The 16,094-nt window shown below is 35.5% G+C and overlaps 1 protein-coding gene and 1 long non-coding RNA gene across 2 annotated transcripts; one reads left to right on the top strand and one right to left on the bottom strand.

Annotated features, from left to right (window-relative positions):
- The first annotated feature begins 2,451 nt into the window (after positions 1-2,451).
- LOC137723072 (uncharacterized) lies at positions 2,452-4,302 on the top strand. Its single transcript, XR_011066846.1, has 3 exons — positions 2,452-2,608; positions 3,419-3,504; positions 3,677-4,302. It is a non-coding gene; the product is annotated as an uncharacterized lncRNA (long non-coding RNA).
- A 2,799-nt stretch (positions 4,303-7,101) lies between these two features.
- LOC137723071 (uncharacterized) lies at positions 7,102-14,944 on the bottom strand. Its single transcript, XM_068462226.1, has 12 exons — positions 14,687-14,944; positions 13,986-14,133; positions 13,194-13,289; positions 12,258-12,334; positions 11,680-11,759; positions 10,996-11,056; positions 10,424-10,491; positions 10,203-10,284; positions 9,000-9,083; positions 8,816-8,893; positions 7,772-7,891; positions 7,102-7,394 (listed from the first exon to the last, which is right to left on the bottom strand). Exons 1-12 carry the CDS (start codon positions 14,852-14,854, stop codon positions 7,218-7,220), a joined length of 1,239 nt encoding a protein of 412 aa, XP_068318327.1. The 5' UTR covers positions 14,855-14,944; the 3' UTR covers positions 7,102-7,217.
- Between the last annotated feature and the right edge of the window lie 1,150 nt (positions 14,945-16,094).

The raw sequence follows: 16,094 nt of genomic DNA, 5'->3' as shown, positions 1-16,094 counted from the left end.
ATCAAGTATAGGAAGGACCCCAGGATTGCCCCTTTGTTCTTAATCAGACAACCTAGAAATTTTGAGTAGGACTGTGGGTGTGCGTCCTTGTGAGTGAGAAAGAGGAAGCTGAAGAGGACTTCCACGCCGCCAAAGACCAATGTAGATCTTGTTTTGGTATATGTTTATGGAAAGAATTAATAGATGTTGCATTTGTAAGAGTCATTTCTCTATTATATCGCTGTGTGTACTCAAGTTTGTTGTCATCTAGAAATCATGCTACGTTGTTAAGAGATAGTACTGAAATATGTTACAGCTATGTACAATTTATTCCTTTTTCTATGCTCGGATTTTACCTATATTACAGTCCTTACATGTACAAATGTCATGTGGGAGTTCCTCCTTGAGGTCATGGACCCTAAACCTTCAAATATTTCTACCTATCGTCAATTCAAAATCTATTTCAGAACTGCAGAGAAATATAAATTTTTCTACATATCGTCGATTCAAAATCCATTTGGTGACTCAAACTTAAAACAATTTCCAGTTTGCAGCAAGATTAATTAAACCATAGCAACGTCTTCATATTGCATAAAGGAAAACTGCAGATGAGGACGAGTACTTTGATATCAATATTCGGATCCCACTGGTCTTCCTGCCACAAAAGTGAGGATGTAAATCCCAGTTACGTAACAAATTGCAATCAACGGTGACTCAGAAACAAGAACTGGGATTTAACGCCATCTGCCACAGCCGAATTGCAATCAACAACGAGGTCAGAAACCCCTAGAGCAGCAGAAAGAAAAGGGAGGGAAATTGAGAAAAAAAAAAAGCAGCAGAAAGAAAAAGGAGGGAAATTGAGAAAAAAAAGGAGGGATTAGGGTTTAATTAAGGAGAAAAGACCTTGTTTTTTCTTTTTCTTTTTCTTTTTCTTTTTAGGCTTGAAGTTGGAGCTGAAGTTTGACGTTACCATCGGTCGTATGCCACTGAAGGCGGTGAAAGGGAAGTCAGCTTGAGAGAGAAGCTTGTAAATAAAGCTTAGGGTGGAGAAAGGATTCTCTTTAGCCTTTATTAAGCACAAAATTCACTTCAAATCCTACAAAATCTCTTACTTAATGAAATTCTTCAAAATCTTAACATTTTGAATACCTACAGATTTGTATGTAATCTTTTAAAATCTTAATTACTACACTTGGATTTGGATGTATTCTTTAAATCCTATTAAATCCTACTTTGACTACAATATGATTTCAAAGTCTTTTAAAATTTTAATGGATTACATCCTGATTCTAAAATCATTTAAAATCCTTTCAAATCTTAATTTGAGTACACCCCTAAACATCTTTGCATGAGAGTTTACATGACATTGGGACTCTGTATCCATTGACAATCAATTTGGAGATGGACGTATATTGTAACATGGTATACGAGCGGACTGGATTTAGCCAAAATTAGGACATACACATGATCCGCTCGATGCTCAATTATATAGTTTCAATTTCTATCTTTATTTTAAATTACTTTGCAAGTTTAAAAACAAGAAAAAATGGAAATGTCCTAATAATTTTGATATTTGTTTATTTCCATATTCATCCCTATTTCCATTGTACATTGTCATTGACATCAAGTACATCGTACCGGTCCACCAAATAGCAAATATTAACACAACGAACTTGCCAAAAACAAAAAATGAAAAATGAAAACAAGAAGAAATGGAAACATATGCAAATTTACTTGCATATGTTTTTAGAACACAATTTGTTACCATATACATATATATTCCTCCCATATGTTTTACCATATATATTAGTAAATAAATAAACATTTCAAAACTCCATATCCACTAAATCCCCTTGGTTAAAATCACTTTTAATTATGACATCTTAAATACCAACTCTAAACTTCAATTTTTTAGGAAATTTGTCATATTGTAATATACTTGATGCATGAAATAATAGATAACTTGTGCGGCGCGTAAGTAAACCTAAAAACATTTAATTGAGTACGTACGGATTACCATGCACGTAGTCACACCTTTCCAATATTCTTCTGCGCATTCATAAAACAACGTATATTCTCGTGAACGCGGTATGTGAAAATGCTCTTAACTTGAGTTGTTTGGCAGTTATGTTCTTATTTTTTGTTTCTTTTGAGTTACCATTTGATTTTTTTTTTTTTTTTCTTTTTCTATCAGCATTTTTTTATTTTTTATGGCATGTTCCAATTCGTATGTTTATTGAAAATTTAAATTGCGATTATATCATTAGTTAAATTTTTTTGCGTGGAGAAAGAAGGTTGGTGAGCCTGTAAAAAGGAAAAAGGGATAAGGTTGGTGAATACTGAATGGGAATATCTCTTGCAGACTTGCCAAACAGTACCCATTTTTAAGTTCTAGAACCCTCTATCCTCCCTATAAATTGATCCAGTAATTAGTCATTTGTACATCTTGAAAAACTCTTACATTGTGTTTTGGGTTCTGGTTGGGGATTTTATCTTCTAACATAGGATGGTAATTAGGATGTGTGGGGTAGCTCCAAAAACCCTAGATGATGAAGATGATGAGGATATGCTGGTGATCTTGATTACGATTCTCAACGAGTAATCGCATCCATGATTTACCAGAATTTAGGTATATTTTTAACCCTCAATATGTAAATTAATCTAAGTTGATTGATCATCCTGATATATCTAATGGTTTTTATTGACTATAAACTCCATAAAATTCTACAAATTTATTTGATAAAACAAAGAATTTCTACGAAGGTTTGATGAATCCTGTATTCGCCAACTTTAATAAATCTTCAAATATTTTTAGGAAAGTTCATTTGCATCTTTTCATTAAAATTTATTTTTTTAAAAGATAGATAACTTGTACGGCCCGCAAGTTTTCAAGGATTGGATAGGGGTTTCGCCAGAAGTATTTTCCTTTCTTCATCCCGTGCTTTTAGCCTTTTCGGTCTTGATTAATGTCATTTGTGTTTTTTTCTAAACTGTGTGGTCACTGGATCTGATAATTGATGTTTTTTATTCTTCTGTATAATAAGCTAGCTATGTTTGTTCATGGCTAAACCTATTTAGGTTTGATCTGGTCATATATAATTTTAGTCTCTTGCCAATTAGCACAATTTTAGTTTAATCTTATGTTTTGGATATTTTAGTTTTATTTGAATACAAACTTTTAATTTACAGTTTACGATTTTAAAAAAATTAAAATAAAAAATGGTTAGTAACTCTCTTTACATGGGATTGTTTTCTTTTGCTTTTTAGTAATTTTACCCTTATTTAATAAATTATTCTTTTTAGAAATAAAAAAAATGAAGAGCATTTTTTATATTATGAACATGTTTTCACTAAATTCACAAGTTAGGTGCGGTGATTGTGTTTTTTTAATTTATTTATCTAATTATGTTGCTTAATTAACGAATCATTTTCACTCCAGGATCAAGGAGATTGCAAGCAATCTCAGAGAGGAGGAAATCTACGCAATGCTCATGGACGTAGCATGCTTTTCAAGAAATGTTCAAGGTTTGGTTTTAATTTGATTTTGATAATTTCGTAGACTGGAAAAGTTGTTGGATTTTTTAATTTAGGGGTTTTTATACATTGAATTAATTTAGGGTTTTTTTTTTATTCGTAAATTAGTTTGAATTTTCTGCAACTTTTTATTGATATATTTTTTTAATTTATTAAAATGTAGAGGAGAATGGCTGGACTCCAACTTGAGTTAGAAATAACTTGAGGGCAAGGCCACGCCATGTAGCTACTGCCAGTGTTTCCTGTGTAACACTGTAGTCCAAGGCGGCATCGAACCCCTCCATGTTTAGCTACTGCCAGTGTTTCCTGTGCGAAGTCATGGCTACTCGAATGACAGCACGAAACCCTAATCCTCCTCGAACAAACCTCACCCAACTACCCTCTGTATCTGCCAGCAAATGGAACCCAAACCCTGCGTCGGGCTTCACCCATAGTCAAACACCGCCATTTTTGTATAATCCCAATCTGCAGGCTGCATCCTTCTTCCCCTAATAGCTATCAAAATCCATGGATCCTTGCTGCTAATTAACAAACCTGGTGCCAAAGATGTTCTATTGATATGGGTAGCGACTTTGAAGACAGTACGTAGTAGGGATGGTGAGGACGCCGATTTCAGTTTCGGCCTGCAATAAGGAAGAGATGAAGGACATCACCTATGGTTATGGCAATGCGGGTTAGGCGATTCTGCCATGGCAGCTGCCCCTTTGTAAGTTTGGAATAAAATGACACCAAGTTCTACGGTCTAGTAATATATATTTTGACTTGTAAGTGAGAGATTTTAAATTCGAATTTCGGGAATGACAAATTGAAACAAATTTATTCTTCCATCTCTACTTGATGTAATATATCATTGTAACAAATAAATAGAAGTTTAAATGTTCTCATGTTTAAATGTTCTCATGTTGCAGGTTAATTGTTTTATGTTACTGATGATTAATATTAGTGAATTTACTTTGACAAATCAAAATATCTGCAATATACGTTGTGGTTTATACATGGATTGTTTATTCACACTTTAAATATTGTTGAATACTTAGCATCTACTTTTTAATTAAAATTTGCAGAAAACTAACGACATTTTTCTGGAATCAAGGGAATAAATTATTAAGTATGTATAACTACTCAAGTTTGTGGAGATGAGTAGTGGCTATGAGAGAAATTTCCTAAATTTGTAGACATGTAGCGCCAACACCACTTGAAAATCCACAGAAAATGATAAAAGGATGAATGCTAAATTTTTTACTTTAAAAACACAAACTTTAAACGCTTGGTTTCAAGAAATGTAGTTTTAACACTTTGGTGCACCTAAAGTTTTGAGTTTAATTCCCGGAAATAATAGTGTAAAATAAATAAATGTATGTCGCCATGCACGTAGAGCCTTGTTTCCCAAGCTTATACTTCAAGGTATTTATGGGTTTGGAGACAAGAATAAATGTAAATGTTCTATGCTTTTTTTACATCCTGTACATCATATATATCGTCATCAAGTAAATCGTACTGGTCAACATATACAAAGATTACCAAAATTAACTTGCCATACATATAACAAACAGAAAGATTACCAAAATTAACTTGCCATACAGTAACAAACGAAAAAAGAAAAACATGAAGAAGAGGAAAGGAACAGAAAAGATTGCAGAATCAACATATAGAGAAAAATGAGAGACATGCGTGGTATAGATAAGAATTTTAAAACCTATCCCTAACCCTAACCCTAACCCTTATCTTTGAACAACCCTCCACAATATCGCCCAATTAATAAATTTATTATCATTGTTGGAGGGTTGGAAATTCTAAATTTACTCAAAGCATTTTATAGCTGGTTTATTGGCATATTGACAATGGACAAAAACGTGAGAAGTATGTTTTGGATGTAAATTACACATTAGGGCAAACATTAGAAATAGAAAAAGATCGGGTTAATCGTTGTCTTTTGTTTAATCGATTCTGAATGAGAATCCAAGAGAAAATATTAATTTTAGTAGGTAATTGTTGTTTCTAAATTTTGAATAATAATGTATCGATACCATTTTAATTTCTTTTGTTGACTTATATAATTTTGTCGCCGTTTTAATGGAAAAAAAAAAAAAAAAAAAAAAGCCATTTTTAAAGAGAGATCGTACCATCCTCTCATTTGTCATAGGAATATTAATGGTTAAAAAAAATTCAGATTGTCATTAGGTACAAGTTTAATTACTCAAATGTGTGAAGATGAGTTGCGACTAGGTTAATTAGGAGATAATAATTTCTGTTTTTTTTTTTTAATATGAGCAGCAATTGTAGATTTTTATGCACTTATCTGAGGTGGGTGTATCCTACTAATCCGAGTATACTGCAAGTTTATGATATTAGTTTATGTGTCACATCCCGGCCCGGGGCGGATCACTTCCCCGGCCCGCTCCACCACCATAGCACGATATTGTCCGCTTTGGGCTTACCATTCCCTCACGGTTTTGTTTTTGGGAACTCACGAGCAACTTCCCAGTGGGTCACCCATCATGGGATTGCTCTAGCCCCCTTCTCGCTTAACTTCGGAGTTCCTACGGAACCCGAAGCCAGTGAGCTCCCAAAAGGCCACGTGCTAGGTAGAGATGGGAATATACATTTAAGGATCACTCCCCTGGGCGATGTGGGATGTCACAATCCACCCCCATTAGGGGCCCGACGTCCTCGTCGGCACACCACGACCAGGGTTAGGCTCTGATACCAAATTGTCACATCCCGGCCCGGGGCGGATCACTTCCCCGGCCCGCTCCACCACCATAGCACGATATTGTCCGCTTTGGGCTTACCATTCCCTCACGGTTTTGTTTTTGGGAACTCACAAGCAACTTCCCAGTGGGTCACCCATCATGGGATTGCTCTAGCCCCCTTCTCGCTTAACTTCGGAGTTCCTACGGAACCCGAAGCCAGTGAGCTCCCAAAAGGCCACGTGCTAGGTAGAGATGGGAATATACATTTAAGGATCACTCCCCTGGGCGATGTGGGATGTCACATTATGATATTAGTCTATCTCTTAAGCTTTAGTAAACTTATAAAGAAGACATAATCTCGATCTAACTAGAAAAATGTGCAAATGAATTCCCTGTCACTTATGTTAAAAAACATGTACAACAACATACACGTAGAGTTTCGTTTCTCAAGCCTACAACCGTTTAATTTACCGAATGTTTCAACTTCTATCTCTATTTAATTCATATTTTATAAACTATGACCGTTAACTTACTTAAAAATAATTCACGGGGTTAATTTCAACTGTGACAATAGTTCTAGTGGTAAAACGATAATTTATCGAAAAAAGGCAAATTTAGATATTCAAGAAAACACACTTCAAAATTTATTCACTTTATCACTTAACACTATAACCCAGATGTCTAATTTTCAAAACATTTGATGGTTATTTTTATAAGGTTTTAACCAACTAGGACTGAATTAAAATGACTCCTACAGATTGAATAGTTTTTATTTAATCCAAAATAAATATCATAATAAAAACTGGTGAGCTAAACTTTAATCAATGGAAGCATGGAATTCGAGTTTGGGACACCTTCTAATTTCAAGAAGAGAAATATACGCTAGACCAAAAGGTAGTTGGTAACCGTCTTAAGTTTATTATGATAAGCAAATTTTTAGCAGTAAACCATATTTTAATCATGGACAAATTGGTGCTGTAATAAACAAATCCAAACATCAAACTTTTTAACTTAAAGAACACCGAAAAATGGATTCTTGATTGCAGAGTCGAGCTCAGACCCAGCTGAGTTCAGCACTGCCATGTCAACCTTGTCCCTCGGAAGGAACAAGAACTCGCCCCCTTCCATTCTCTCAAACTCGCACAACTCAAGAAACTCGACGCCGCCTTTTAGTGAGCCAACCCTTTCCTGTGTGGGCAGTGAGTGATTTGACAACAAAAGAAAAGACACATAAGTTATTGACCAAAACAAGAAACATGGACATTGAAAGAGTAAACTAGACCAGTAAACGGCTCTGATTTTGATCGGATCGGCCCAACGGAATACCAGATTCGGATCATAATCAGATATTACTGGTTTATTTTGTAATATTATCACATCGGATTCCATTGGATTCGGATCAGATCCCAATCCATTGATAGGTCTAAGTATAACTTAATAGTTGATAGAGTGGTGACCACGGTATACGCAAACTTTAACAGGGAAGGGGAAGGAGAACAAAAATCCATAACGGGAAAGATTGGACTCAAAAGCGAGCTGTTTCTGTGCAAGATAAGTTGTTCTACCTGGAAAGATGGGTTAGTGAGTCGTATCTTTCTAAATTTCTCCTCATTAGGATTCTTGGCAACATTCCCTACAAAAGTTAAAAGAGTCTGGAATGCTCTCTTCACTTTTGCATCGTCCTCCTACACACAGAAAGCAGAAATAGGTAAGGCCATTGTCCACAGTCCATACAACATGACTTTGAAAAGATAAATAATGAGAGCAATTCTTTTCAAGCAATATTATTCTGCATTTTTGTTTGCTTCTTTTTTATCATTTCAAAAAGCAACTTTGGTTAAACTCAAGGGTCGGTGTGTGAGTGACATTAAAAAAATACCCAAGGCCTCATTTCGTATATGGAGGATTGGAAAGGAAAGAATAAGCCACTATTTAGGTAAGTTGACGGAGGATATTAAAAAAATTGTGACCAATTGGAGGTAGGAGATGGATTACTTAAAAAGAAAACTTATCCATTCCGATCCTCTCCAAAATGGTCCGATTAGAACGGAGATGCTTTTCTTCATGTCTATTCCTATCAAAATAAAAACTCATTCTCCTCTACCTTCAATATATCTTTAAGTTATCCATTCCAATTCAATCCTAGACACCAAACAAGTCCTAAATGAGCAAGTCCTAAATGAGCAATTCACACTTAACTTTTGGGCCTTGTTTGTTAGAGAGAATTTGCTTGGATAGGACTATTCACTATACTGAAGGCATTTTGAAGGGAGAAATAGATGACAATTTCCCTATTTTTGTCCAAGTTGAAGGTTACTTACGAAGAAAAGTTGTCCCTTTTAATCCTGCCATTTTTGTGAGGATTATTAGAGATATCGTTTCTTCATGAATAACCTTCAACTTGAACAAAATATGGAAGTTTTCATCCTTTTCTGGCTTCAAAATGCCTTCAATATAGTGAACAGTCCTATCCAAGTTGGTCCTCTCTATCAAACCTCGACTTGTTCCAGAACTGTATGTGGTTCTCTAGAAAGTTGCTCAATATGAAGAAATTATAATATTGTTTCTTTCCTAATGAATTATTTGACCTTACGGGCAACTGTTTTTACCTTGTGATTCTGCTTGAGAGATCGCAAACATTCTCTCATTTGCTCTGCTTTTGTGGCAGGCCTTATAGGCACAAAGCTCTGCACGTTAGATATATAAATACGACAGAAATCACATTACTACAGATTTCAAACAATTTCTGAATGGCATTCACTAGGCAAATAGTATATACAAACAAGCTCTTGCCTTTCTCTCTTCCACAACAGGTGCAGCAGGTTTTGCAGTTGAAGGATCCTCTACTGGCAACCCAAGTTTCCTCCTCCTCTCTGCCTGTGAAGAGTGATGAAGAAAGACGAAAACTGATTTCTTATTTTATAAAAAAATAGCAAGATAGATTGACAAGGGGAAGCAATTCCTAAAATGCTAAACAGAGAAATGGGATATTTTGGGCCCTTGATTCTTTCATTACTTGTCACGTGAGATATAGCAAGGCTTTGATGGAAAGCCATGATCACAAGGCTTAATTGTAAACCCATCATAGTTTGTGAGTGTTTTCAATAAACTTTAAAAGGAGGGGTGGGATAGAGGTGGGTATCTTCTTTATACGAATCTGAATGCATTCACGATGCATGTTAGTTAACCCTCCTGCTATATTTTAAGTTCAAAATGTGAAAGGAAACACAATATTCAGATTAGCTGTTTATTTGACCAACTATGGGAATTCATTGGGTGCACGTTATAACTTGACTTATATGCAATCGGTCCCACTTTCACATACTTTCCAGTGCACAAAAGTAGGGTACCTTGTATGCTAACTAAAAATGTCTAATTCAATGGCATGTGCACCATTAAATACAATCCTTTCACTAGTTATCTCTCCTTTTTATCTGAAGAGGTCTTTGTGCCTCTGCAAGAGACAAATAAACCAATAAAATGAGACCAAAGATGAAAAGTCTTGCAAAAGTTTCTAACATCTGAATGAAGATATTCAGAGTCTCCATTGTAAGCCAGACTCCGTAAGCCCTACAAGATAGGTCAGGATTTCAATGTCAAACATGCCTGGTACGGATCTACTTGTATATGCCTTCAGACTAACTCCTACATTTCTCGGAATCTCAGTCAGTTCCTTGAATTAAGAGTTCAAACAATGCTTTTCTCTGCCTATTATTTCTTCGATTGTTTAGCTCAATTTAAGGTTTCTTCTGCAAATATAATTCAGAATTGATTTGGACAAACAAAACAAAAGACATACTTCTGGTATGGCTCACGGGTCTCCTAGAGGAATATTTTAAACACATGATTAAAGAATGCAAATTTACCAAATTGCACTTAAAGCCTGTAAAAAACAACACTGTACAAGGACACATCTGAAAATACGATACTCACCCAAAAACTTAGCACTGAAAACTTTTGTGCAATATTAAACACAGTGATTAAACATATCTTTACCTTATCTTCCTCCAACTTTTGACGAATCTTTTCCCTAGCTCTTTTCTCTTCGTCTTTCTCTGCTTTTCGCAAAGCAATAATCCTATCACAAAGAAACATTTCCATGCCAATGGAAGACGAATTCAGGTAATGAAAGGGAAAAAGGCGATTGATGTCATTAAATGGTAGATTGAAAAACAAGCACAAGATGTAACACAAAAGATTCAGTAAATGAAGACAACCTTTTTCTTTCATTGTCTTCTTCTATTCTCTTCGCTTCTAGGAGTTCCTTGCCCACTCGAATCCTCTCCTGAAGAACCACATACAGAGAAAAAGGAATCTAATTTTTACATTTGATCAAAACACTAGTAGAATTGAAAATTGAGGGGCTGTATTATATATTGTACACAGTCCTAGCTTCTGAAGGTTCCTCATAAGTTTTTAAAGTAAATGAATCCACCAGAAATACTTGAGCAATGGGCATAAATATCTAGAAAACTAAAATTTAAACATATGTTCTCCTTGAATTGCACAAGCAAAAAAAAGGACCTCATCGAAAAAGCCAATTCTTTTATTGACATCATATTAACAAAATAAGGGGAGATATTATAAATTGTCAAAATTAAAATTAAAATTCTTCATAGGGGAATATGAAGAAACAATACTTAATGGTGAAGAAGGAAAAGCATGTCCAACAATTTGTCTTTTGTGGTAAAAAAGGAACAATACTTAATGGTGACGCACACATACATACAGTTGGAAAAGGTTACTCCTGCAATGCAATTATGGACAAGCGGGCAGACATTAAAGGTACCTTTTCTTTCTCTCTTTCCATTCTCTTCTCTTCTTCTTCTTTCTTCTTGCGAGCTTTCTCCCTTGAGGTTGGTTGGAAAGAATTATAAGACAAAAGTTAAGTAGTGAGAAGCACTGAGCAAGTCTAAAGCAATTTTCAAACATGAGTATTTTCCCAAAACCGCATTGTCAAAGAAAAAAACATTAAGCAAAACTAAAGGATATATATTTCAAATGTTGCAAACATAGCATTACAGATTTTGGAAAGATACCAACAAGATAAGTTCAAGTACAAGGAAATTTGAAATCAAAATCCCTAGCACGAACATTACCCCCAAATCAATGGATTGGTGAACAACCAGTTGTTAATGTAAAAGGTTCAAATAGCAGAGTACAATTTCCAACTAGGGGGACTGAATTTTCAAGTGATTAGTTAGCTCTCAGTTATAAGATGAAAGCAGAAAATGGGAACTTCAATCTACACCTAAACCTTGCACATCCTAGTATATCAGCTTCAACATGCAAAACTGGAACTACAGCATCCATGAAAAAGAATGAGATAAATATTCTGATTTCTGACAAGCAGCAAACTAGAATCAGCAAAAACTTTGGTATCAAGATGATCTGATCTAATCTAATCCTTTTTTTATCTAATCGAAATGAAGCCATCAGTGACACTAACAATTCATGCATAAAGAAACACTACCTAAGCTCTTGTTGCTTGGCTTTCAATTGTTCTGGCGTGAGAGAAGGTTTTGGAGCCTCAACTTTGCTGTTGATTGGTACCTGAGCACAAGCAATAACAAGTCTTAATGAACATAAATTATCCCTACCACCAATCTCTCCTCATAATGTTTCTTTCACCTCCTGATGCAGGAGAGAAGTTCAAAATTCAAAAAAATATATTTGTTTTAGAATTAAATTAAAATTTGCATTAGTAATAGAATTTACAACACCATTTATTACAGGACTCCTCAAAGACTTAAGAAGTTCATATTCATAGCCTTCTAACGTTATTCAAAGAGCACCACAACAACAAACCAAAGAAACAATTCCTGGACTTTGCTTGAAGCAAAATAATGCATGAGAAAATTTCAACACGAAATTTGTGAGCTTCCAAAAAATATATTTATAGAAGTTTATTGGTATAAATGCTACCACTATGATATGATGTCAAACATAACTAATGTCATCAAGTACCTACCTACTGTATCCAATCTTTTGCAGAGAGAGAGAGAGATGCAAATAGTTCATATCTTATCAAGCAAAATAAATGTATCTTACCAAAGGCATTTCATCTATGTCCGGATCAGTCTCATGTTCAACTACCCAATTGACAGCAGCCTCCAAGCTCGCATTACCTAAAAACCCCCAAAATTATAGGCTGAGAGAATTGAAATCGTAAGATCATAAACTTATATCATGTGTAACAGTTTCAAAAGGAAAATTCACAAGCCCACAACCCTATAGATGATCGAACAACTATTGCTAGGCAGTTTTACCAAACTAACCAGAGATAGCAGAATGCAAAGAATTGCATAAACCGTGGGATCCAAATCCAATCAACTAAACATTCACAATAGGGTTTTCCATCCAATCATTTAAAATCAAGAAAGAGAAAGAAAAGAATAAGAGAAGAAAACTAAAACGATGCACAGGAGCAACTTTCATAAATTATAATTCTGGTGCCTTCGTCTTTGCACCCTATGTTTATGGGTTCATATAGGCGTCTTCATTCCATTTCCCCTATGTAAATAGAATATGTTTTATTTCATATAATCCACCGTCGGTTGTGTAATGGCAGCCGGAGAGAGAACGACCCAGAAATTATAAACAAATGAAGCTGGATCCTAAACATCAGAGGAACATCAAAAGGAGTCTCCAGCTAAATTGTGACACTATCAAACTTTCATATTTGAATTTAAAATAAAAAAATGAAAAAAAAAAAAAAAAAAAAAAAAGCCTTTACTACTCAAGAAGACATCTCCTCAGATCTAGCAACAAAAGAAGTTAACATCAGATTTTTTAACACTTAACCCCTATAAGTGGCGATATTCCAAATAATAGATTGACAAGCCTCCAAATTATTATAAGAACCCGTCATCTTTGTCAGAGGAACAAAAGAGTGGGAAAAGAAAAATAAAGCCACTAATAGTGAGCCCAGAGACAGAAGCTTTAATCTCAGCTTCAAAGAGATTTTAATTTTTTTCATCAGCTCACCAGAATAGTGAAGTGCACGGGTTGCCCGCGCTGTTGAAAAGCCCATTCCTTCAAGTTCCTCAAGCAGCTTTTTGTCAACCTCTGGAACGACCATTTCTAGATGAAAAATATTGAATAAATCAGGTACAAATCGAATTAATAAACCAGACTAGCAAAAATAACTAACCATCAAGAAAAAAAATATAACAATCGCAGTATGTTTCCATTCATATATAGACAGGTTATAAAGCCTGATTCAGGAATTGAGTAGAAAAACTAAATTCATTTTCCATATTGATCTACAACCATTAGTTTTAAGCCCTGGCTGCTGACAGACTTCCTGATGAATAATTTTGAAGAAAGACCACTAATATTTTCTTAAGGAAGAAAGACCAACAACAAAACAACAAATAGAACTACATGTTGTCATATATTTAGACTCTTAATTCGAATATAACTTAGATACACAGTCTATCTTAAGAAAATATAAAACCAATGTGAAAGGCATGCTATTGTAAGAAAATTCCATCTACTACTGAAGGTACAAAATCAACCCAAAAGGAACCAAAGCCCCCTTCAAACAAAACCGGTTTTGCCAATAGCAAGAAGCCATGCACAAGGAAAATAACAGTCCCACAGCATCCAAACAACAAACCTCTAGTTATCGCTACACAAGCTCAACAAACTCATACAGTAATGTAGCATCTACCCAAAACTGTACAAATAACAACCTATTCCTAAAAATTAAATGCATTTCAAAATACAAAACTACAAATTCCATGCTTTGACTTCACACTGAACTGGAAGAAGTACCTTCTGCCGCATGGCTACTTGCACCAACAGCCTCATCGGACCCTGAAGGACTTGCCTTTGGAGCCTCCAAACTTATCGGTTTAGCTGCGTCCACAGTCTTATCAACAAACTCGGTGTGCCCAGTTCTTTTGGTGTGCAAATCACTTTCCTGCACAATCAAAGCACCAAAACAATTTGCTTTATTGCCAAGAAAACATTAGTCTAATCTTTAATTCACCGAACATAAACCTATGCTGTAATCATTCATTGAACTCGGTATCCTACTACATTGCTCATTCTCTAACCCCAAATAACCAAAAGATCTTTAAAAAAACTCTCGAATCCAAATGAAACTGAATTTTAATCCACCAGAATTCAATGATAAATCCATTAAATATCTTAATCCAACAATAAAGACACTGAATTCCAACTAATGCATGTGAAAATTAAGCTAAAATTATACTGACCCAGATAAACAAATCACTAAAAAGGCGAAATTAGAAAGAAAAAACAAAGGAAATTCAGATAGAGAATAAAATATGATAAAAAGTTCCAAAATTCACAAGCAAATTCATCAAATATCTTAATCCAACTAATGTACATGAAAACTAAACTGAAATTCTACTGACCCAGATAAGCAAATCCAGAAAAAATGTGAAATTAAGGGAAAAAAAAAGGTTCAAAATGCGATTGAGGAAGAAAGAGTGAGGAAGTATATATACGGTTTTGGATCGGCATGGTTTGCCGCAAGAGGAGCAGACGAGATTGAGAACAGCTTCGGTTGACTCAGAGAAGTTCGAGTGGGAGGTGAGCTCGGCGTGCTCTTGGGCTTCCTCCACCGACCTCAGCAGACTCCCGCAATCGCCGCACTTGAGCGATACGCCCGCCATTGATGATTGTCTTCGTTTTCACACCCTCTCTCTCGGTGGTCAGTAGAAATCAGAAGTCACTTGTGGAGTTGGCTGGCTCCTCAAGTTTTCTCCTCCATTTTCTCTCCTTTTTTTCTTTTAAAATAAGGAAAAGCGAAGTGGGTTGCTCGACCCAAGAGCTCAATCTGCCGCCAACAAAAGCCCCAAAGCCCAATTTTTATCTCAGCCCAGCCTTTAGCCCAATCCAATTCTCAAAAGCCGAAGTACCAGTTTGGTAATGCTCAACTTTAAAAAAAGGGTGTGATATCCACACACCTCTTTTTACTTCTCACACATCTTTTGTTAATTTATGTTCATTAATCTTCTTCAATTCATCCGATCTGACGGCTGAAAACTGAAAAGGTGTGGGAGAAGTAAAAAATGGCGTGTGGATATCACACCCCTAAAAAAAAAAGCACATATGAAAAAATGCATCCAGTTTTTTTTTGTTTGGTAAACTTTCAAAATCAGTTTTTTTTCATAGTTTTAGGTGAAAAAAAAGCTAAAAAGGCAAAGAAACAAAACCCAGCTTTGGAAAACCAGCTTTTTATCACAATACACAGGTGAACAGTGTCGTTAAATTAATTTCTCAAAATGGCAACCTTACCCTCTCTTTATCCTTCATCCCAATTCTGGACCCCCCCCCCCTCATTTCTCTAGTCAGCTCTTCGGTGCTGTACTACCCAAATTCACCACCCTATCCCCACCATCTCTTCTTACTCTCCAGATTCGCCACCCCATCTCTCTCCCAATCCCCACCAAATACACCTATTGCCACCTCGCAGACCATGATCCCAACCCACTCCCTGCTAGATGATAACCCAGATTCCACCCACCCATCCACCGTCGCACCTTCCAAAACATGTAATGCCCTAGAAATCGAAATGCAAGAAATATAAATGGGAGTGAGGACGAAGGTTCCAAATTGCCATAACTGAAAGAGAAATGCGAAGGGACAAAGGTGGGTGAGGACTTTGAAATTTCAAGAGGGATCATTGATGAAAAATGGAAGAAAAACCATAAACATTTTGGCATAACGAAATATAAAGAAAGAAGAATGAAGAAGCTAGAAAGAAAAGGAAACAAAGAAGAAAGGAAAAAGGAAACAATCATGAACTTTTTGGTAGAAAGAAAAAGAAAGGAAGAAAAGCCCATAAGTTTTTTGTTTTTGTTTTTTTTTTTTTTTTTTTGTCATTTTACACAATCACAACTGTTTTACATA

This window comes from Pyrus communis, chromosome 17 (assembly GCF_963583255.1).
Source record: "Pyrus communis chromosome 17, drPyrComm1.1, whole genome shotgun sequence".
NCBI classification, from domain to species: Eukaryota; Viridiplantae; Streptophyta; class Magnoliopsida; order Rosales; family Rosaceae; genus Pyrus; species Pyrus communis.
Note: the sequence above shows the minus strand (reverse complement) of the source record. Positions and strands in the feature narration are given on the sequence as shown.